Source organism: Diabrotica undecimpunctata, chromosome 3, assembly GCF_040954645.1.
Source record: "Diabrotica undecimpunctata isolate CICGRU chromosome 3, icDiaUnde3, whole genome shotgun sequence".
Lineage (NCBI taxonomy): Eukaryota > Metazoa > Arthropoda > Insecta > Coleoptera > Chrysomelidae > Diabrotica > Diabrotica undecimpunctata.
Window position 1 is genome coordinate 143,986,136 of NC_092805.1, and position 25,585 is coordinate 144,011,720.

Consider the following 25,585-nt stretch of genomic DNA (forward strand, 5'->3'; position numbering starts at 1 on the left):
ATCAACATCCATTTTTGTCATTTTCAGTCAAAAATATTGAAGAAAAAACAAACAAAAATTCAACAATTGTTAGAAAAGCTCTTTCAGAAAACCGATACGTGTGGCATGGTTGGTGTATTAAAACGCAACTACTACTTTTCAGGCTGTTTTTAAAAACAAGCTGGGGAGTCGTCCCAACTATCTTTCAAAACCGCTAGGCGGCGCGCATAGCTCCGTCTGTCACTACCGCCGCGTGTGTCATCGCATTTAAATACAGTGCTATAGTTTAAGTAAACATAATTCCATACATGTCCTTCGAAGAAATGGTCTTGAAAAACTTACCATCCAGGGAAAAGTAGAAGGCAAAAGAAATAGAGGTAGATCTCCCACACGATACACGGACCATATTGTTGCTACCATTGGCGCTCCATTGTCAGAATGTGCTAGAATGGCAGAAGATAGAAAAACGTGGAGGAACATTGGGAAATTTAGCTAATAGCTTCATGATATCACGATACCTGCATCAGGTTAACGACTAAGAAGAAGAAGAAGAATTCCATACAATAACTTGAAAAAGAAGTTCAAATATGTCAATAAACTGACACAATGCAGTAAAAAAATATATTTGTCAGTCTGCTCTATTAATGTACATAATAAACTATGTTCTTTTTGAAGAGGTCAATAGGTCTTTTATTATATTATTTTATCCTTGCATTTACTAATGAGATTTATTCTTTTCTTACGTTCTTGTTTTATCACTATTTCTTCAAGGAAAGTATGTTTCTCTACAAAATCTAAAGTTTATTTTTTCGAGACTTCATTGGTGTTTCCATTTCTTTTATTTTTTTTTCTTTAGTACTGACCCTCCGGAGGAAGTGTAGTGATCATCGTAATGCCGCGTATTTTTCGCCTCCAAAGATCTCCGCCCCTTGTCATTTCTTTTAACTCATGCATAGGTCCTTACATTTCCTTGTTTTTTTGACATGTTTTCTATGTCTGCTCTCATAAGATGTCCTAAGTATTTTAATTGTTGGAGATGGACTTTGCTGCAGAGCCGTTTGCTATTATATCATCATCATCATCATCAGCCAGAGTCCACTGCTGGACATAGGCCTCCCATAAATAATTCCAATGCATTCTATCTTGAGCACCCTGAATCCAGTTGTGCTGAATGCTATTATATAGCTCATTTAAAATTAAATTATTTGTCCCGTCGGTCCACAGAATTCGTAATATATTTTTCCAACATAACATTTCAGTGGCGTCTATCTTTTTTCTTCCCGTTTGTCGTAGGATCCAAGATTCAAATCCGTATGTCAGCATTGCAAATATTAAGCAGTTGATCAACCTCATTTTTAGAGTTCGTGAATGAAATTCCTTTCATATTTTGGTCATCTTTCCTACGGTGACTATTGCTAGATCACACCTACATTTTATTTCTGCCTGTAGCTACCTTGTGTTTTTGAATCAGTAATCGCAGATTTCTTCTATTAGATAATTGTAATTTATAATTATAATTAAAGTAATGAAGATGACATCAGTTACAAAAAATATATAAAGAGCGTTTAAGAGTTAGTAAGAAATCTCACTAACAAAAACAAAAAATAATTATGATAATTTTAGGTAAAAAAAAATAGAATATTCTTACCGCTACACTAAAAGCAAGCCACGCTTTAACATTAGGATATTCTTCTTTTATCAACTGAACCAACATTTCAGCTTCAATTGCATTCGGAATAGTTTCAATTGCTAAGAGATCCACCCCTCCTTCCACCAAGGCTTTTATTCTGGGTCCATGCCATTCTCTCATTGTTTCTGCCGAAGTAGTTTTCGCATAGGATCCTGTGTATTCCGAACCATCATGTAGGGACGCTCCGTAAGGACCCACTGAACCAGCTATAAGAGGTTTTCCTAAATATTAAGAAACAATGGTTAGTAACAGATGGATGGAAACGTACTGATAACTGAAATTGTAGATGTTATATCTGCAAATTAGTGCCATCTATCTATATAATAGGTTAGGAAAGCAACTAATACTGTTTGTCCGGTAGGATAACTCCCAGCGCCACCTAGGAAATCTGAACTATCAACTGACATTTCAATCATATTTTGTTCTTGAAACCATACGTTTAATTAATATTATTAATATTATTAATAATACTAATTACATATCAATATAATTACTAATTGATATGTAATTAATATTATTAATAATATAGATGATGATGATTAGCTGTGATTATTACCAACCTCCTTAGAGGAGACGGCACCTAAAGAAGAGGAATAATTACTAATACGATTAATTTGTTATCAAAATTGCCAAAAATATTGGTTGCTGTAATTTTAAGATTTAATAGGTAAAATAATTTAAAGCTTTTTGATAGTTTAGATTTAAACTCCTATCACCACCAAGGAAAGAAATCTGAATTACCAACTGACATGACTAAACTTATCTGACAGATAAAATGTCGAATATCTATTTGCCAAATAAGGGTACCAAATAAGAAGTCAGCTGAAAGAGTTTATTGTAGTTTGTTATATATTGTAGGTTATTGCAAAATTAAAAATATAACCTTAATATTGTTGTTTAGTGTTTACTGTGGATCAGAGACATGGATTGATATTATTTCAGCCGCACGGAGCACACATAATGCTCGAAAAAAGTGAAATAAAATGGAACCAACTTTTCCAAAAATTCAATAGGATTTATAGTACATAACTGATACTTACTTGCTTCTGGATATTCTTTTAAATATCTTTCTACAGCTGTTTTGGCCATTTCCACTGACTTTTTTATTAAGTTGTATCCTTCTTCTTTGGTCATATTTAAGTGAGTGGCAAACAAGTTAACATCTGCTTGATATGTGTTAGTAATAATTACATCAGCACCAGCTGCAACAAATATAAAAAACATTATTACAACCCTAAGTTTCAAGCCAAATTTGTATAGGTTGATAAACACAACACATATGAAAGGAACATAGGTACATTGAAAAGAAATTATTTATTTGGGGTCTCTTAAGCCGGAATATGAAATTCGTGAAATGGCGCTTTTCGCTGTTATGGCGTCAAAGGGAAACAGAAAATCGATATTAACGATCAGAAAAGAGACAACAGTTGGTAGGCATTCCACGTTCCTGTGAAATTAGTAAATATTTAATTTTTGATAAATGCACTCGACCTACTCAAAATGTAGTCGGACCATTCCGATGGTCAGTATCAAGGGTTAAGTCTTTTGTACGTCATCAGTCTTAGCGGTGAAAATTTCATTAAGTTGGGTAATTTATACGATCATAAAAATTCCAACACAACTCGGTTAGACCACTTCATAGTAAAATGTACACGACACTGACCTTATCTCTCCTACCAGCGTCCGAAGAGTTGGACATGCGGCGCACCAGCTTTCAATTCTTTTGAATCGGCTCGATTTACCGACAAATAACGAGATAACACGCGCCGGCCATAATTAGACAGTTTTGCCCTATCACAGGGATCGTAAACCAAAAATATTGAGAAGAAATACGGTATTCCACGTTGTGCTGGTTCCTGTTTATATATTTTGTCTTTTTCGATCACGTATTTTCTATTTCTCTTCACCAATGAAGAATACCACTCCACGTTTTGTGAGTGCGCTCCTTTAAATCGGATTTTCAAAAAAAAAAATTTGCAGATGGTAACCATCGCAACATGATATACCGTTCTTCCTGTCAAAATTTGTGGTTTACGATCCGTGGGATAGGGCAGAACTGCCGATTAACGGCCGACGTGGACCGTCTCGTCGTTTGTCGGTAAATCACAATGGTTCAAAGAAAGCTCGGAAGCTGTTGCAGAGCAAGCACTTACTCCACCAACCTTTCCGACGCGGCTAGGGCTGGTACGGTCAGTGTCGTAGTAAGACACGACACTGACTAAGACTAAACAGACAAACTAAACCCTCGATATTTGAGTGGACGAGCACTATCGGCATGGTCCGACCACATTTTAGGATATGTCGAGTTAATTTATCAAAAAGTAAATATTTATTAATTTCACAGTAACGTGAGGCGCCAACAGTGTTCTTTTTTCTTTTGTTTTCTTTTCATTTTCTATTTCTTTTCGTCAAGTGAAGTGAAAAGATCTTTAATAACAGCTTCTAGTAATTACATATTTAGAGTCAAAATTTTTCGTTTCTACACATAATCACCAAAGTCGAGGTAGAGAAAAATTTGGTACAAATATATTATCTTACTAATATTTTTTGAATAATATTAAACCACAATTCATTATAACGGCAGTTATATTTTTTATTTTGTTTTGACGTTTGGATTTCCAATCCGGAAATCGTTTTTAAAAAAACTCCAAAACAAAACTACTCAAAAATTTATAGATTAAAGACATCAAGTTAGAATCTATGGAGAGGGCATTACGTAACTAAAAACGACCTCACTACGGCCATATTATTATGATCGTTGTGTCAGATCGTGTATGATCGTTTACGTTTGTTTTGTTTTAATACTTTTATAGTAACTGTAATTATATTGTGATAGTGAATAATTATATTTTTTTGTTCTCAACGTAGTTGCAGTAGCAGAAACAATGTTGATAAAAAATCTTCTAGAATAACGTTTCATAGGTTAGTATTGAAGCCTTTTTGACTTGTATCGATTGTTGGGATATTTCTACCTCGTGGATCATACACTTAAATACGCATTATTATTTTCTGCTATTTTATTATTGCATATTTATTTGTTGTATAATTGCGGAAGAGCTAGCGCTCGAATTAAACGTATTTACACTGTATTTTGGACTTTTGATATTTCTCTCATCAAGATCGTACACTTGGCCCCATTTTATATGTTCTATAGACGTGTTTAACCTCAGATTAAACATTACACGTCCATTATTACAAATCTCGTGATGGAATCTAGAGATAGATTCCGATAAAACGTGCCGTCGTAAGACATAAGTAGTATCTTGCTGTCCAAAACAAAGGACAAAGAAGCATGGACACTAGATCCTCTTTACGGTCGAAATCCAAAGACCGTACGAAGTCCGTGGGGTACTGTGGGACCGAAGAAACCTCAGTCACAGACCCTCGGCAACACTATGTGGTTACGTACTACCTATTTCCCGATATACTCCAGAAGGGATCCCATTTTACTGAATCGAAAATCTTTGTGTCACGAGTTCCTTTTACTGGTACGACTCCTCATTGTTCTTCGGCTATCTCTGGAAGTAGAAAGGTCTTTAGCCGTTAATTTAATAAATGTAGCAAAATTTTGCTTGCATGCAATAGAGATAAATGTTGATTCGCACCACTAATCAGGTCATTCAGCTGTGATCCATATGATGTTGCATATATTCAGTATAATATTTATGCCAATTTTATTGTGGCTTGACCTGTTGGATCAAATATATAAACTTTTTAAATAGTTCATAACTTTCAGGGCGGTTTGGATGTTGCTTCAGTTCTTGACCTACGTTATTTATATGGTTGTTTTTATCTCTGACGCACATACATTTTATTTCCCTGCTAAGGTCTCCTATTTCTTGAGCGTTGTTTTCTGTTTTTATATCAACTTGTAGCATAATTATTCTTTTTTCCACTAATTCTAAGGTTTCTACTGACATCAAATATTTGTTCATTTGTGGTTGTTTCTTGTTTATCAGTTTCATCTGGAATTTTTTTGCATTATTTACCCTTATCTGTTTTGTCTTATGTATTTTTCTAGTTGTGTGAAGTTTGAGCCTACAGTTAATTTTGAGCAGCTTATGATCTGATCCACAGTATGCTCCAAGAATAGGTTGTACGTTTATTACTGAGGTTTTTCATTTCGCACGAGTATATTATCACATACCATCAGCGAAATATTGCTATATACAGTATAAGGACACTACGACTTTGTTTATACCTTAAATTTAGCACTGAACTCATGTCTTCACATTTTGTACCCACATCTAACTTAAAAAGGTAGAAAGACATGTGCTTTTTAGAAGTTTGTTGGTCTAATATCTCGTTCCAGTTGTCTATTGTCAGTATTTAAATTTTCATGCACAAGATTCAGAGACTTTAGTTGGTTCATATGAAGGTATTATTTGTGGGTACCTTCTACATTAATTATAAGAACAAGCCCTATTCCTTTTGTAGTACATTTGTTCTAAAAAAATTTCAATATTCATGTTCCTGGTTAAGGTTTTCTATTTCGTGCAGGTGTTGATCAAAGTGGATTTTATTCTTTCTTTTGTGTTCGTTTTCTGTATGTATTAAGTTTGTATACTCTGGTAAACAGGGGAGACACTCATCCGCTCTATGAGCTGATTAAAAAGGAATTTCAACGCACCTGTAATGTTAAAAAATCTCTAACGGGATTACATAAACTAATAAATCCTTTAAATATGTAAAAGAGACGTTAGTATCCTATCGTCACCCGTAAACACGACGTGAAAAAAGCCGTTAGGGGATTTGCACTGCAATACGCTTAAAATATGCAAAACTGCATCAGGGAGAAGGACGGTCGACCCGGAGCAATTTTAATACTCTGTGAATTCGTTGCATCATTCGCTACGGCTATATATTAACACCAATCTCGGTTGGAAAGCTTCCATTATTTAGAGTGATACACCACTGTATGAAAATTTCAAGGAGAATAATTGGAGCTGCGAATACTATTTATCCGCGAAATTGTATATTAGGCGATTTCAATGAACGAGTCCATTCGTAATAAATATTTATGATTTTTTCATTAATGCATGAAGTTTCTGTGAATATATAATACGAAACATTTTACTAAAGCCGTACTGTAGCTAAGAGTATTGAATACTTACTTTGGAGAATTACTAAATATTTTAAACTTTAAGTATCACAACTTCCTTCTATTATAAAAGATAATAGGAATTATGTTCGCAACAATTTGGAAAAGCAAGTAGTTTGGAAGAACATCTTTAAACAAGATTTTAACTCAATGAGAAAGCTATATTGCCAAAACTCATCCCAAAACGACAACTTCCTGAATGTACGAGGTGTGTTCAAAAAATACCTAGAATTTTAAATTTCGCTGGTTTGGAGAGTCCGATCGTCAATTGTTTTTATTATATTGGTATACATCCCCCTAACGTATAATAATATTGCAGGTATATTCATTGCTAACCTTGCCTGTAGCAGCCGCTAAGGTTCGACACCTTTTATGAGCATTTAAAAAAATGGATCAAAGAATTTGTATTAAATTTTGCATAAAAAATGAATTAATGTGTAACAAAGTGTGTGACAATGTCCACAAAGGCCCATGGTAAACAAGTTTTGAAAAAAATCATGTGTTAACGAGTGGTATCAGTGTTTCCAAGCAGGCCGTGAAGACGTTGAAGATGATGAATGCCCCGGACGCCCCAGCACATCAAGAACCGATGAAAAGGTAAAAAAAGTGACAGAAATGGTTATGAACGACCGCCGAATTAGAATCGGAGAAGTCGCTGATGAGGTTGGTATATAAATTGGCTCACGTCTTGACATTTTTTCAAACGTTTTGGGTATGAAACGTGTGTCAGCAAAATTAGTTCCAAAATGAATTTTGAACCAAAACAGCGACGAACGGAAGTTGCTCAGGGGTTACTAAATGACGTAAACGACGACTTAGATTTACTCAAAAAAAGACAGGATTTATGGAAAAGCAACTCATGGCTATTGCATCACGATAATGCACCAGCTCATACTTCATTGCTTGTTCGTGAATTTTTGGCCAAAAACAATACTGTTATGATACTCCAGCGTCCATATTCGCCAGACATGGCTCCGTGTGACTTTCTTCTATTTCCAAAAATAAAGAAAACTTTAAAGGGTCGTCGTTTTACAAGTATAGATGACACTAAAAGCGCATCGCTGATAGAACTAAAGACTATCCAAAAGATCGAGTTTAAAAAAATGTTTCAAGGATTGGCAGAAGCATTGGCACAAGTGCATAATATCTGACAGGGACTACTTTGAAGGAGACGTGAAGAAGAACATTCATGTAGACGAATAAATAAATTTTTTTTTCAAAAAACGAATTTTTGAACACACCTCGTATGTATGAACAATGCTGAAGAAATTAAAAATAAGTTTAATACGAAAAAAGCACTGCGTTTTGACCTGACACTAGAAGACATTTTTTAAGGTATGTCAAACAAGAGCTTTGTGACAAAAAAAACTGCAACAAAATGGAGCCATATCAACCAATTTCGCCATTACCAATTATGTCCAATTTGTTTGAAAACTTTATCTTGATAAAACGGTTCATTGGTCCTTCCTCGATCAAGGAGACCTAATCAATTTTGGCTGCAGAAATAATCACTAAACCGTTGATCAAGTTTAAGTGCACTTGACCGTTGATCGGATGTCATTGAGAAAACCGCAAACTAAGGAGCATGTTCCGCTCTCTTTGTTGACCTCGAACAAGTATTTGGCCAATTATGGCATGAAGGTATTTTCAGTAAATTAAGTCAATACTTTTTTCCCTTCTATGAACTTTTAATGAATATCGTCATTAGAAATTGAATTAAACTAGAGACATGACATATTATGTGACTTGACAGTCCTGTCATCACACTAATACTACAAAAAACACGTTACCTAAAAAATAAGAACTAATGAATTTAAAACCCCCTTTTACATATTTTAAACTTTTATCACCGTTAAAACAAAAAAGGGGTAACGACGTGCATTTTTAATGTAATTTAAATTTTTTGTATGTATTTGTATACATTTCTTGTCTAAAGAATAGCCGCAACCCAGTGGTTATGCTCCAACAAATAATAAAAATTAATAATTATATATAAATATATAAAGTCGATGATAATCGACTTCATATATTTGTGATCGACTAGTGATCTTTTTGAAGCATATAATGACAGAGTGGAAGACTAAAATCCATTTTCAAATACCTGGTGAAACCAATATCGAAACTGAAGATATCCCAATTAACCGGGGCCTTTTCCATTGGTTCTGTCTAACGATGAACCCACTATCTCAGCAACTGAACTTCACTGACTCAGGATTTAGCATAAAAAATAACAATACTGTTGTTACGAAGCTTAATCATCTGTTGTACATGAATTTTTTGAAATTATTAGCTTCCACTCGAAACCACCTAGACCAGATGCTAAAAACTGTAGAAACTTTCTCAAATGATGACAGTACCTATGTATTTTGGACTAGACAAGTGCCGTATACTAAATATAGTCAGAAGAAAAGGTTCAGCCCGGAGGTTTTAATGCAAGATGGCCAAAATATCGAGGCAATGGGTGAAAATAATATGTAAAAATATCTCGGAGTAAAGCAAACACAGAAAATTGACCATAAACAAATGAAAATCGAACTAACTTCTGAGTTTGTACGAAGCGTAAGACAATTAAATTAGTAAAAATTTATTTAAGGCATTAAATACGTACGCTTGTTCCGCACTGAGCTACTTATTTGGTATTATTTAGCGGTCAAAAAGGGATATAGAGAGTCTTTAGAGGAAAGTAAGAGCACTTTTCACAAAGGCGCAAAAACACCATCCACGCAGTGCAGTAGAGAGAACAACATTACCGCGATATCAAGGTGGAAGAGGACTTAGGGACATAGATGAGCGACTGGATAAACAGGTCGCTAATTTAAGAACTTATTTTCAGGTGCAGGCTGAGACATCTATCTTACATCGAGCAATTTGTGCAGTAGATGATACAACACCGCTTAAACTGAGTAAATAAGAAATGCGGATAAACCACCTGAATAAGCAAGAAAAAATGCGCACCTGGATGAGTAAACCTCTGCATGGGCGATCTCAATTCGATCAGACTAGAATATGTCGACAATACAGCGTAGAACTATTGGTTAACATCAGGAAAGATGTTTCCCGAGCCTGAGGGTTTCTTACTGCCATTCATGATCAGGTTATTCCAACTAAAAATTACCCGAAATATATTGTTAAAAAACCTCAAGTCCAAAATGACATATGCCAGGCGTTTGTCGGTACTGATTATAAAGAACACCATGACTCAGTAGGAAAGATTATCCGCCAAGTACCAGCTGACAAACGGGGCTTTTCCAAACGGACCATCTTCCATATTATCAAGTCCCTGACATAATGCTTGACCATATGACAACTACAAGGGACCGCACTGTGCTCACAGACCAACCAGCGGCATATAATGGACCGGACCTCATACTAGGTAATAAACTTATTAGGAAAACAACATTTGTGGCGATACTTAATAACAATAATTTGCGTGGTAAATATAACGAAAATGTCGCCAAGCCAAGTACAGAGATCTAGAAATACAAATCAGGAGACAATGGAGAATGGAAAGTACCCAGAGAGTACCTATTATACTACCTACTACTGGTGTTATTCCCAAAAACCCTTAGACAAGATAAAACAGCTAAATGAACATCTCTATAAGAATGCAGAAAGCTGTACTGCTCGCGACGTACAAATGTGTACGAAAATTTTTGGGAGATACTCCAGCATATCAAGTCATCTAGGGCTCGATAACACGGATGGGGCCTACCAGAGCTGAATCTTTTTGATACCCTAGGTATCTGGCATAAGTGGATTATCCCCTTAGAGGGAGTGTGAGCCCTATGGCTAAATCTGGATAATAATATTAATATCTTACACGTGATGCATCAATACAACTGTACTGATATGTAAGTATTCTCATTTATTATATTTTATTAAAAAAATACTCATGCAGTCAAAATTTTAAAATTTTTTTAAATTTTGGAAAAACACATGAATTTTAAAAAGTAAAACACACTTATTTTTATTTTATCTGTTTGGTGTCATTATATGACTGACTATTGATTAAGTCCTCTGTACTACTCAAATAATTGTTTGTTTTGTCATATACACATTTGTTTACATACACTAATTATTATCTTATAGCCTTAGTTTCTTGAGGGCCCGAAGATGCTATAAAAGTTTGTAAACAGAGAAACCAGTAGCCTATTCTCTTGTTCCAACTTTAATAAAACCTATAACGGATTGTGCGTAGAAGACTCATTTCCCTAACACTCATGAATATGTGCTCGACAGCAATCAGCAACGCTTTTATCATTAAAAAAAATTATATAGAGGATGACATAAAATGCAACGTTACGTTAATATTGGACGGCAACTAATTATAAAATAAATGGATACTGTACGTGTATTCTTCAGAGCACGTTCTCTTATGCTATAGATTGGGAGATCTTCCTACTTAGTGCTGTTATGCATTTGAACTACATTAATTCTTCATTGCTTTTGACAGTTATGATCAGTTATGATTTTACATTGCAAAAAATCTTTAGCGAATGCCATGCTCTTGGTTTTCTCCGTCGATATGATTATGCAATTTTAACAATATAATAAAGTTACTTTTCCAAATTATTTACTGTCCCAACCAATATTTTTGAACCATCTGTATCAAAAACCATACCCACCAAGTTGTTCTGTAGTTCCAACTGTCAAGGTAGGCAACTTCTATTGTTTTATTCGTAACCAAATCACATACAGGGATGAGTGCCTTAAGAACCGGCAAAATAACGCAAAAGATAGAAAACATAATACGTTGTGAAATAAAAAGAGATGCAAGTAGTAGAGGTGAGAAATTATCGATATAAACCTATAATTTACTTTACATTACATTAGATCTATCGAAAGTTTCCCACCTTTAGACGTTAGCTTATGAGCTGGTTGACTTCAATCATAGTAATACGTATCACGTAATGTAAGTAAAAACAGTTCAAGTACGAGTATGTTTTTATCCAAAATTAAAGTATTGATCAATAATAAACTGTGATTTGAGACGTCACATACACTCTTCTCAATACAGAATTATCATAGCTTGTTATTCTGTATTTATCAGATTACTACTAATTAAACTGTTTACTTACATTTGCTTTAGTGCCTTCAATCAGTTTTTACTTTATGCGAAATTTAAAAAATGTTAATGTTCGACGGCATACTTGTAATATTATGACTGAAGTCAATTAGCTCATAAGCTAACGTCTAAAGGTGGGAAACTATCGATAGTCCTAATGTAATGTAATGTAAATTAGAGGTTTCTATCGATAATTTCCCACCTCTACTACTTTTATCTCTTTTTATTTCACAACGTATTATGTTTTCTATCTTTTGCGTTATTTTGCCGGTTCTTAAGGCACTCATCACTGTATAAATGGGCTAAGGTTATATTCTCGTCCGTTTAAAAACGTAGAGGGTACGTGAAATGCCATACAATGTCTATGTATGTAATTTATTACTCAAAAATGTTATAACCTACTGACAGACAATATATTAATTTATATATTATGTATTTAGTAAATTTATTAAAGATTTATTTATTTATTAAAAATATGAGTCTTCTTTAATAAAGAAATCATTGTAACCTTCCATAAACGTAGGTTTTCAGAAACCGCTATTCAAATTTTATGAACCGCTGATACAAATGATATCTTGTGATGTCAGCAATTTTTCCTCCTTTTACAAAATATTTTACGAACGCGTGTTGACATGCTCTGTGAAAATATGTAAATGTAAAGTGCAGCCAAAAATCTTTTAGAATCAAATATTCCTTTATCATTTAAGCAGCTCACCGCATCGGGATGTTGACTGTCAATATTTAACCAAAAATTGATCCCGGAGCTATTCCAAGACGGAAGGCGACAACAGCAGTGAAATCGAAAATATGAAAATATGTGTAGAAACGGCAGAAGTATGAATAAAAACATCTGATTGCAGAGTCGAACTCGAGGACATGTTTCTTTGAATTAAATATTTTTAAAATTTCAAAATAATTTTCAAATATCTGACTTTTAAGAGCGCAGGCGCAAAATTTCGGGCCAATGCTTTTTAAATGCAATCATTTTTTCGAATCCTGAGAAAACTAACAAATATTTTTGAAAAATTTAAACGCAGAATGAAAGATTACATTATTACCGAGGGCCGAAAGTCCCTTAGAATAAACAAAAAGTTTTTTTGAATGAGATATTTGAAATTAAAAATCACACTAAATTTTCTCTTTTTTTTTCACCCCTGTAACTTATTAAAATAAACATTATAAAAGTTTTCAGGGACTTTCGGCCCTCAGTAATATTGTAGTCTTTCATTCTGCGTTTAAATTTTTCAAAAACACATTAGTTTTTTCAGGATTCGAAAAAAATGAATGCATTTAAAAAGCATTGGCCCGAAATTTTGCGCTTACGCTCATAAGAAATATATGTTCTAAGTCTCTAAACTTACAAAAAAAATAAGTAACGTTTACATTAAAGATATAAAAGCTGAAATATTCTTCTTGAGAGCAGATTCTCCTTTCCACTGAATAATTCCATTAACGATAGTCCAAACCTGTAGCATTTCTAAATTCTTTGGTATATATTGAAATCCCCTCGTATGTGTTAAAATACCAAAAAGTATTTTCAATTCTTCTTTGAGTCGCAAAGTTTATATAAACCATTTTAGAGTTTGTTTATATTTCACAGATGTGTATTTCCTCGGTATTCTTTGATCGAAGCCGCTTTTAGGATATTTTGCGTTCCCGTTACCGTCTAAGTGTTCTGTTTATACCAAGTTAAGCAAATTTTTAAGAATTTACTAATTCTCGCTGAGGCGTAGTCAAGAGCGGTTTGTTTCAGCGTTAGTCCAAATTCTACGTCGAATGTGTATTGTTTTCTCGTTCTTCGTCCCTTTCCATGAAAATCTTGTGTGTGGTGGCAGTTAATAGTAACAGTTCAATGTGTAGTTGCAGTCTAAGTGAGATTTTGAAATATAACCACATTTTGCCATTGTGTTCAGTTCTGCCTGTTCCAAAGTTTGTATTCCAGTGCTCCAACTTCCAACCTCAATAATTCGCAGTGCGATATGCAGTTTTTGTTTGTGTGGCAGAGAGTTTAAGCCCAGTTCTACCCCCAGAAATTCCAGTGAAGTCTGGTTTCCACCCCCAGCATTTTTGTGTAAAACTCCAGTGCAATCCAGGTAACTTTTGTGTTTAAATTTTAAAGGAAAAGTAAAAATAAACATTTTTATTAATAATTGCTTTTATCATTTAAAAAGATAATTTTTTATTTGTAATAATTCATTTGTGTTATAAATTATAGCCCAGTAATAATAGTAAGTGTTTCTCTTTGTTATTTTTGTATTTACTTTTGTGACTATGAATATAGTATTTTTCTATTGTCTATTTTTGTAACTATTTGTGGTGAGACAACAATAAATGAATAGTTACAATAGTGGAATGAGAAGGCGACTTAAAACGATAGAGGTTATCTTACACGGTTTACTCGTCATCATCATCATCTACTTCTTCATCTTCTAGGTCTTCCTCAGGTACTGGGTGTCCCTCTTGTTGCAATGATGAACGCGGTAAAGTTAAGGCTCAAAAACCTGAATATGGTGTTGGAGACATTGCCAAAGAATTGGGTAGAAGGTGGGCCGAAGCCGATTACGAAACCAAGAGCAAATATGGGGCTTTGGCTGATAAAGATAAAGCTAGATATGAAAAAAAATGACTGCATATAAAAAGAACAACAATAAATGTTTTATTTTTTTTCTAAACCATTTTGTTTATTTCTTAACTCTCTAACCACTTTTTTTAGTTTCATTTAAAAAGATATATTTTGCATTTCTAACAATTATTTCAATAGTTACAACTAGTTGTTGTTATCGTTATAATTTGGCAACTCGAAGCGGCGTCCCTATTTTAAATAGTTAGAGGTCCTTCCTGTTGTTTTGTTTGTCCATTTGTTCTAGGAGATTCATGTAAGTACCCCTTTCTTTCATTTTTGTAGTTGCCCCAATCCAACCCCCTTGCCATTCACTTATCCACGACCCAGCTACTCCAAATAAACCCTGAGTGCCGTTCGCATAAGTATCGTTTATTTTCATTGCCCTATCTCTGCCCCAATAATTTCTGTCCCCAATTTTCAACCCCCTAAGGCAAAATATTTCGTTACAAACCTTTCTCGCATATCGCGAAGCCAGCAGTATCCACGGCGACCTACTCGTGGCTGAAAGTCCTGAAGAGATGGTTTGACCTATCATCCGCAGAAATCTTTCGTGCAGCAGTTTCCAAAGGTACAATTTCCATTTGGATAGCCAACCTTCGAAAGTAGACGGCGCAATAAGAAGAAGAGGTATCTCATAAATGAATACAATTTCAAAGTCCTCAAAGAATTCAAATGCCTGTTATAACATCCGAAAATATGCCAAGAAACGCCAAGATAAGGATATATTAAACCATAATCCGCCCCTCAATAATGTATTAAAGTGAGACTTACGTATGAACCAGCGTAAGATAACAAAATTATTAGTCAGAACGGACGATCCTATAATCCTACAAACTATGTATGGGTTTTATAAGCTCAACAGACCTTGGCTTGAAATTCTTCGACTGCTTTAATCCCTTGAACTCTGTTCATGGCCGCAGTTCTTCAGTTTTTATCCACATTTTTTGTAGACCTTCCGTATACTCTTCGAGCCATTTAATTCGTGGTTCCCCTTCTTTTCTTCCCTTCACCTTGCAACAGGGAGTCCTTTGCCAATCTTTCGTCTTGTATTCATAACGCGTACTCCATCTAAGCCTGTTTGATTTAACGATCCAGCTAATTTCTTAGTTTTTGTACAGCTCATTTGTACAATCATATTTTTCTGATTTTTGTTCATAACCCAGATTTCGCTGCCATAACGGACAGTGAGTTGGATCACCGTTCGGTATAGTCTCAATTTCACCGCCATCGAGATGTTTTTTTGTTGTTATAAGATGTTATAAGTTAAATAAATTTTCGTATCCATTTTAGATAGACTCTTTTTATGCGTCCCAAAAAAAACTTAGCAGAAAACGTATACCTACAAGCTTCTTCTTCTTCATCTTCTTCTTATTTTTATGTAGACATGCCTCCAGTAAGTTGTCGTTCCATCGTTTTTGTAGTCTTCCTACTGATCGTCTTTCTATTGGGGAACCGTCTCTTGCCGTCTTTACTACTCTATTTGTTGTTATTCGGCTTATATGATCGTTTCATTCTGCTCTTCTATTTCTTACCCAGTTCTTGATATTCTTCACCTTGCATCTGTACTTCTAGCTCTGCCCCATAGTATCTTGCCATCAATTTTTCTGCTGTTTCTGACATCCTTTTTGTCCTCTGTATGTCAGGTCGTGTTTCTACCGCGTATGTCATTATTGGTCTAATGACTGTTTTGTAAATTCTGCCTTTCATTTCTTTCCCGATCTTTCACTTCAGTTTCGAGCTTTCCGTAGCTAGATAATGTGATGCCTAGATATTTAAACTCCATCACTTGTTCTATTATCTGACCTTCCAGCTCCTATTTACATCTTAGTAAATTTGCTGTTGTACCCATGCATTTTGTCTTTTTTTTTTTGGAAAATTAACATGTTATATTTTCTGACAGTTATATTAAATTGGTGCAGAATACGTTGTAAATCGTCTTCACTTTGAGAGAGTAGTATTGCGTCGTCTGCATAGCAGATAATTTGTTGTTTTTCTCCAATTTGGTATCCTTTTTAGTTCTTACTTTTTTTTATTATTTCATCCATATTCACGTTGAACAATTAAAAGTAATATTTTAGCACTTTGTATATCTCATTTGAATATAAATTATCCTTAGCACATAATAGGTAGGTGAAAGAAATTTACGTTAAATAACATTCTGCAAGAATACTATTTATTAAAAAAATGTAACAAAATATGTAAAACTATGAACAACGCGGTAATGACACATATATTTATGTTATACCTAAAATTTAGCAAAGAGTTAAAAATTATGGAGAACACCAGTGCGGTTTACCTTGTCTTTTACTACAACGAAAGGTTTTCTGCGAATTCCGTTTTTCGTTTAAAAATGTTGGTTGAATGTACTGTATCTCTTGCTAATTTTGTAATAGTAACTATAATTTATAATAATTATTTTATAATAATAATAATTTTATAATAGTAACTCCGTATCTGTATATGATATTTCTAGTGCCCAGAAACGCACAGAAAAACTACTGACAATACCATATGGTTTGTTCTCACTAAGATTTTGATTAGAACCTGAGATACCAAAAGAAAACTGTTTTTAAAAAAACATACAGAAGTTAAAACACTTCACCATTGTATTTAGGTATATAAAAACATATAGTTAAAAATTTTACAAGTGTCGTCAAAATTTATACAGTAGCAGCATAACGTTTTCGATCTAATCAGATAATCTTCAGTGCCTTATGTACTTGAAGCTAACAATGAATTTGTGGCTATGACATCCATATATGGGTTTGCATCTTTCCAAAATTAAATTATATGTTGACTCTAGGTCGATGACAATGGATAAAATTTAATACTTGAGGAGCTACATGTCTTTCTGCTCGGTTTTTAACACGTGGTTCTTGTCAGTTAAGACGACACAGACCAAGCAGTTTTAACTACAGTATACTCCCTCTATAACGAACACGGTTATTACGAGGTTTCGCTTATAACGAGATACATTAGATGTCCCGTGAAATTTCTATTGGACTATAACCGTCAATAGCGAGGCAAATTTGGTTAAAACGAGAGAAAATAAGATCCAAAAACGTGTTTTTTATGTTTTTGGTCGGGTCGTGGCTATAAATAAATACCTTTTCAAACAGCCCCTCAATAAACTTAACTGCAGCCCGCAAAAAACTTCTTTACAATGAATAAATACAACTGTTTCACATCTTTAGAAAATGTGATGGAATGATACTGGACCATTTAAAGCAGTTAAAAATGACAGAGTTCTTAAAATTGCAGAAGCAATAGTTTATGATATCCTTGAGAATACGCTTTATACATTATGTAGTTGGAAAAAAATATAAGTACAGATTTTTTGTTTTAACGTATATCATTGATAATAAAAGTAAACAACTCTTTTATGTTTTAATATATTTCATTGACAATAAAAGTAAACAACTTTTTTTCAAAAACGCCATTCAAACAATATTTATTAACATCTTATATTGCTCCGAATGGCTTCACTATAGGAAGTTAATGGTTTAGAAAACTACAGATTCATATGTATGCACAGTATTATTATTGTTTGATATAACGAGATCGGCTTATAACGAGGTAATTAGTCTGTCATTTCAGTTCTCGTTATAGAGGGAGTCTACTGTATATGTTTTTATATACCTAAATACAATGGTGAAGTGTTTTAACTTCTGTATGTTTTTTTAAACGATGGTATACAGCCAACTACTGAGATTTTTCCCATTAATTTTTAAAACTGTTTTTCTTAATGAGATTTTAATGAAAATATTATATCATTTATAAAGACAAATCATCTTAAACTTATGCTCTTGGTAATATTTTTGAAATTCACGACAATTCATTGCTAAAGACATTACAACGTATTTTATATACAAAGAATTTCCTGCTTTGTATACAATTTAGGAATTTACTTTGCCTTTTGTTATTTCCAACGCAAGAGTACATTCAGGTTGCTGTGCCAGTGCACTCCTGAGTATAGTTCTTACACACATGTACATTTTCAAACTCTGCATTACATACCACTAGAGCCTGCCGTATATCTTCTAAAGTTTCTTTATTCCCTCATGTTCTTGTGGCTAAAAGACAAAATATAAAATGGAAATTAAATTCCGTAGCACTTGTGAAAATACGTTCCGACCATTTTCACGTGTAACTTTAAACGCCTCACCGGCATTTCACCGGTTTTTCCGACTGTTTTTCGCTAGTTACTTGATACTGGCATTGAATTCGCAAGTTATTTCTACTCTATGCAGTAGGTAAATTTTATTGAAAGCCATTCTTTCGCTTTCTATTATTGAGTTTCGTTTCAACTTGTTTCTGATATTTTTTTATTCAAATAAACAGGTTCAGTTGTATAGATTGTCTCACATATTTCGGAAGTCCCAGTTGTGTCTGAAACTGTTTTCTTGTGGCAAATTAAATATTGTATTTATATGGGATTGAATCATAGTTAAATGTAAAATACAAATTATATTTTAAATTTGTTTCGATCTCCAATCCGCAAATCGTTTTTAAGTTATTTTAATCCATTAATGTTGGTATATTCTTGTTGTTGTAGCTCTAAATGGGCGCATCACTGGAACGTTGTTATTTATACAGTGTGTAAAAGCCAAATGGAATAAATTCATTATTTAGGTTACTGTACATATTTATAAAAAATCCCGAAAAACGTCAAATTTAAATTATAACTTGACATTCTTTAACGTGAAAATGCAACCCCTACCTTCAACCCCCTTAGAATGACAGGTACAACCCCCAATTTTTAAAATAGGAAGTATAGGCTTGTGATATATCGTTTGAAAGGTCTTCTCATTCTCCATTCAAAAATGTTGTCGCTTTCAAGTTTATTATGATAAATTAAGATAAAATAAATTAAAATCATGTGGTTACCGAAAATCGCTACAATACAATCAAAAACTAAAATGTAATGCAAAACGTAATAACATGTAGAACACGAAAAAGAAATATAAATGTTAATGAAGTAGATGTTCAAAATGTTCACCGCGAACGTCTTGGCAACATCCTAATCTCAAATAAAACTGTCTTCTAACATTATTTAACATAACAGGCGTGATCGACCTAATCGCAAGCGTTATTCGTTCTTTTAAGTCATTTAAATCAGAAGGTTTAGTTTTGTACACATGGATCTTCACATATCCCCATAAAAAGAAATCTAATAATGTAAGATCAGCTGATCGCGCTCACCATTTAATCGATCCTCGCCTCCCTATCCACCGATTGGGAAATATTGTATCGAGGTACTGCCGGACATTAAGTTGGTAATGTGGTGGTGCTCCATCCTGCTGAAACCATATCGTATTTGCTGGAACTTGAGGGTTTCCTGAATCAGGATATAAATTTGCCAACGTTGGAATGACATCATTTTGAAGTAGTGCCAAATAATTGTTGCCATTCAAGTTGCCCTCAATGATAAAGGGACCAATGATATTGTTTCCTACAATCCCTGCCCAAACATTAACCTTTTGAGGGTATTGAGTGTGTTCTTCTCTCATCCAGCGAGGATTTTCCGCGGCCCAGTAGCGGCAATTTTGCCGATTAGCATGACCGTTAAGTGAAAAAGTACACTCATCAGAAAACATAACGTCTTCTAATTGGATAATATTGTTATCCAACATGTCCATCATTTGCTCACAAAAAAAAGTTCCCCTATCAAAATCGTCTTCCATGAGCTCCTGAGTAGGTATCATCTTATAGGGATGCAATTTATTTTCTTTTAATATGTTTACTATCGATGTATGGCTAGCATTGAATGTAGTGGATGCCTGTCTACTCGATGTATGTGGATTTTCCTGAAACTCAAGCAACACATCTAATTTGAGTTCATCACTCAGTGCATTGGCAGCTGCTTTTTTTATCTGCCTTACATGACCAAACTCGCGAAACTGCTTCTCTATTTTACTTATTGTTCCTTGGGATATAGGCGGTAAATTAGGAAATTTCTCATGAAATAGGCGAGTTACTTCCTGTTGTGTTCGGGTGTTATCTCCGTAACCAATCATTTGTAAAACTGTTATTTTATGCATTTCCGTTAATCTAACCATTTTTCAGAATTGAACTGAACGAACTTTTTACTTAAATTAAAATACTGACAACTTAAATAAAACAATTTACTAATGCGTGTTAAAATAACGTTGCCACGGAAATTCTTTAAAGTTTTTTAATGGTTACCATCTAAAAACCACATTGCTATGGTTTTTGTTCACTTTCTCATTATCAAGACCTAAACGGGAAATAAGTTTTGAGTATATTTTAGCGAATTTCGGTAACCACATGATTTTAATGTATTTTATCTTAATGAATCTTAATAAACTTGAAAGCGACAACATTTTTGAATGGAGAATAAAAAGACCTTTCAAACCATATATCACAAGCCTATACTTCCTATTTTAAAAATTGAGGGTTGTACCTGTCATTCTAAGGGGGTTGAAGGTAGGGGTTGCATTTTCACGTTAAACAATGTCAAGTTATAATTTAAATTTGACGTGGTTCGGGATTTTTTATAAATATGTACAGTAACCTAAATAATGAATTTATTCCATTTGGCTTTTACACACTGTATATATAATATACTATCTTATCCAATCGCCTCACTTTTTGTATCGGTACAATGTTTTATAACTCACTACAATGTACTGTTTACACTGTAAATTAAATTCTGATTTTTAACACACTAGGAAAAACCTACATTAAAACTTACCTTTTGCCCAAAGAAATATTGTTAAAAAAAGAAAAATTATTGTGTGGAATTAACGATTGGTTGGTAGTGGTTGAGTCTTTACTCTGAACAAATCACTAAAAAGTAAAAATGTATCCAGTAGGGCTAAGGTGAAAATATGTAAAAGTAACAGTAATAAGGCCCGTATAATAGGACATAAGGTCCTGTCAAACAATCAACACCTCTGTTCCAATCATCTGGTAGTGTGTTTTATGTCCATATTTGGTGTATTAGCTTGTTTATTTCTTTATGTAATTCTCTTCTTCCATATGTTATTAGTTCCGCTGCTATTTCATCTTCTCCTGCTGCTTTTCCGTTTAGGAGATATTTAATTTTTTTTATATTTCTTCTTCTGTGGGAATTTTTATTTCGTCGTTATTTTGAATTATTGGTCTTACTTCTCACTACTCCGTAGTGAATAGCATTTTTTCGTAATATTCTTCCTATATTCTGCTGATATGTTCATCTTTAAATACGGTTTCTCCTTTTTGGTTTTTTAGTTCTTTTATTTTAATGTTGGGCTTAATTTTTGTTGCTTTGACTTTTTTATAAAATGGTTTTATTTTATGATTTTTTTCTGTCTTTTCCAATATTTCCTGGCTTTTCATTAAGCCAGTCATTTTTCTTCGTTTTTTATGTTACGTTGCCTTTGTTTCTAGCTATTTTGTATTCTTCTCTGTTTTGTTTTGATGGATTATTAATCCATGTCATTGGTCGTTCTAGTCTTTATTTCTTTTTATCGTTTTTTTCTTTCCTATTACTATTACTGTTTCAATTATTTTGATTTTTAATTCTTGCCATCTTTCATCTAAATTTGTGGGTTGACTCATAAGGTTGGATAAGTTTTCATTCATTTGTTGTTCAAATTTTTCTCTTTTTTCTGCCCTTTTTAATGCTTGCAGGTTCCATTTATTGGGGTTAGTTTTAGCTTGATATCTTTTTTTCCATTTGAGCGCGCTTATTTTTATTATTACCAGAAAGTGGTCCGTGTCCGCTTTTGCATCTCTGTAAGATCTCGTGTCCAGCGTTTTTTGTACTAACTCTTTGGTTCCTAGAACGTGATTAATTTGATTTTCACTGCGAGATGGATGTCTACAAGTTGCCTTATGTTTTCTTGCTCAAATTTTGTGGATAAGAAAGTCATATTTAGTGTTGCTGGGAGTTGATGGATTCTGTGGCCATTGTCATTTTTTCGTGTAGAGTTCCTTTTCCGTTTCCGACTAGGTCTTTCAAGTATCCTTCTTTCCCCAGTTGTGCGTTTGCGTCTCCCAGTATTAGTATTATTATCATGTTTTTTTTTCATTTTTTTATTATCATGTTTTCGATTTGAAATTTGTAACATCCATGAAGACTTTATTTTACAGTATACAGCTAACTGATTTATAGTTTAAAGTACGATGTATTTTATAATAAAAATGTTATTTCCGATGCAATTATATAAAAATTGCAACTAAAATATAATATACAATTCACAAATAACAGTTCTATCCTTAACAAATAAGGTTGGTAGTCGCATTTGCATATCCCAATTAACAATCGACATAAAACTCAATGATCTAAAACAACAAAACCGTGTTATGTCCAATACAAAATTGCATTGTTTATCTCTATAATAAATACAAATATTTTGCTTTTATAAATTCAGATCTGAATGGAAAATCTAGATAAATAAATACAAATAAATACAAAAATTTCAAAATAAGCTGTCTGAACACCCAAAAATATTTTTATATAAATTAATTGAAAAGTTATCAAATGAATAGAACCGTAAAAATAATTTTGATTCGTTTTATGTTTTTTAGATTAAAAAGGTAACATAATACCAAAGCCATTACAATTTAATAAACGTTTAACTGAACGAAATCAGCTTAAATTTCAATCGTTATAAATTGTCATATAAAATACCATTTATGAATCGGGTCTGAAAAACAAATATTTACTAAAAATTAGCACAAATAACAGCCATTTTTTGTACAAAACAAAATATGATACTATAATAATAATGTAATATATATATATATATATATATATATATATATATATATATATATATATATATATATATATATATATATATATATATATATATATTATATGATTGTTTATTTTGACTTTAATCTTAGTTTATTGAGCCAATAAAAAAGAATTATAACTTATTTGTTATCAGAAGTAAAATAATCCTTATATTACCTGTGTTCGATGGATTCAAAAGATTTTCTAGTTGTCTTTTATCGGGATAGAAGAAAGGATAAGAATACAAATATATTATATTACAAAGATTTACGTTTCTTTATTTTATATGAACGAATAAAACAATTATTAAATTCTGTCGTTATCGTATCAATCAGCATACAAGAAAATAAATTAAATTTTTATAATAATAAGATTATAAAGTTACATACATTTATATTACGTGAAAACCAATTTTACTTAAAATTTTCTTTACTTGAAACAAGAAACAACAAAACTTTAAACTTTTGATTAGCCTAACAAACCTCAGTTCTTAAATTTGAATGCTAATGACCATGATGTCAAACCGATCCTTCACAGATATAAAATTCAATTGTACAAACACTTACAGCTTATTTTCTTCTTGAGTTGTATGTTGGAACATACCCAGAAAAGTCCAGTCTCCTCAACGATGTGATCTCTCCTCTTTGGCACCTCGGCTCCTTCTTAACGCCTCTGCAAACCTCCTGCAGACTACACAAAAAACACCTTCACTTCTCCAAACTCAGCTACTTATTTATGACACCAGGACCTCCTTTTGTCAACTTGATGCCGTAAGAATACTTTCACATATACTTTATAAAATGCCCACGGTAGATACAAGGACCTCTTTTAATCTACTTGTTATTTCCTTCTGCAAACTATTCACTTCTTTTCGTTATGCCGGTATCCAAACTCACGAACCACACCCTATCTTGAGACAAACGACTGTTTCCTTTCGATGACCAAAATATAACTAACTTCTCCCGTCTCCTGATCGACTCACAAATTGCATTTAAAAACGACCGTCCAATCAAAAGCTCAAATTGTGTTTACCACATGATTTTGGAAAAGCCTAATTTCGGTTTCAGAGAAAAACTGAATAGCTTACTTTAAAATTGGTTTTGTCAATACACAATTTATACATATTTCAAAAGATTAGAATATGGTCATTTAATACTCGACTATACAAACAATGAAAAGATTAACTTACAGGTAAAATGTCTTCTAATTCTAAACAAAGGTTTTTTGATAATTTTGTTTGAAACGGAAGCCAAACAAATTTCTATTCTTATCTACACTAAATCTTATCTTAAATTACTATATACAATTTGGTTATATTGATATCTTGAAATTTTATTTCGATGGATTTTTTTATTTATTTTTCTTTGGTTGGGAAAGAGGAAACATAACAATATATATATATATATATATATATATATATATATATATATATATATATATATATATATAACATCCGCATAATAATTTTGTAATCCGATAATAAAAGAAGTAGAAGTCAAAATTTAAAAGTCCGAAATGTTATTCAATTAATAACAATATTGAATCATGTGTTTAAATTTTAAACACACTTCTCGTTTTAAAATAATTTTATATAAATACAATTAATATTTTTAAACATATTATTTAATTTATATAATAATGTGAGAGATATTTATATAAAGATGTGAGAATCAGAAGAGGAGCAGAATGTGGAACTGACCATAAACAAAAGTTAAAGTTTTTCAAATTTGTTAAATTTTAAAATAAAATCTTATGCTGCTATACGATTAAGGTATGTCAATATATTTTGTCACTAATAACCTTACTTTTTTGACGTTTACAATTCTAGAAATGTCATTAGTGTCAAATTGCGTGACAACGTACACATTGTGGTGAATTTGCGCTTGGAGTTTACAACTGAATTTGTATGTTTTTGTATTGTTTTTGAAAGATTAGTATCGTTTTATTTGTGTAGTATGTTTTATTAATGTATTAGTGGTGATTGTAAGTGAAAAAAAAAACTATCAGTTTTAATTTTAAAGACATTTTCAAAACATTTCGATTTTTGAGAAGAAAATCATAATGAGTAAGGCTAAAGATGTGCCTGTGTTTAAAATATTGGAGATAAAGACACTTTTATTGAATACAAAGCTTTCCCATCGTCAGATAGCTCAACAATGCCAAGTAGCGCAAGCAATAGTGAGCAATATCAAGAAAAAAATTGATACCAACAAACCACAAAAATGTGGTCGAAAGCGTGTCACTACATCCAGAGAGGAAAGAAAAATGAGGAATATATTCGTAAACAATAGAAAGAAGCCAAGAAGAATCCTCACGGGACTTATTCGTGAAGCTGGGATGCCAGTTTCTGACATGACAGTCCGCAGAAGGCTTGCTGAGCA

The 25,585-nt window shown here is 33.0% G+C and overlaps 1 protein-coding gene across 4 annotated transcripts in view; it reads right to left on the reverse strand.

Moving 5' to 3' along the window:
• LOC140437504 (homocysteine S-methyltransferase-like) overlaps window positions 1-25,585 on the reverse strand; it is a 151,413-nt gene that overhangs the window by 34,064 nt on the left and 91,764 nt on the right. For all 4 annotated transcript variants that reach the window (XM_072527071.1, XM_072527068.1, XM_072527069.1 and 1 more), the window contains 2 exons: window positions 2,710-2,871; window positions 1,628-1,890 (listed from right to left, as the gene is read on the reverse strand). In XM_072527071.1, coding sequence (XP_072383172.1) covers window positions 1,628-1,890; window positions 2,710-2,871 — 425 coding nt within the window. The remainder of the gene's footprint in view (window positions 1-1,627; window positions 1,891-2,709; window positions 2,872-25,585) is intronic.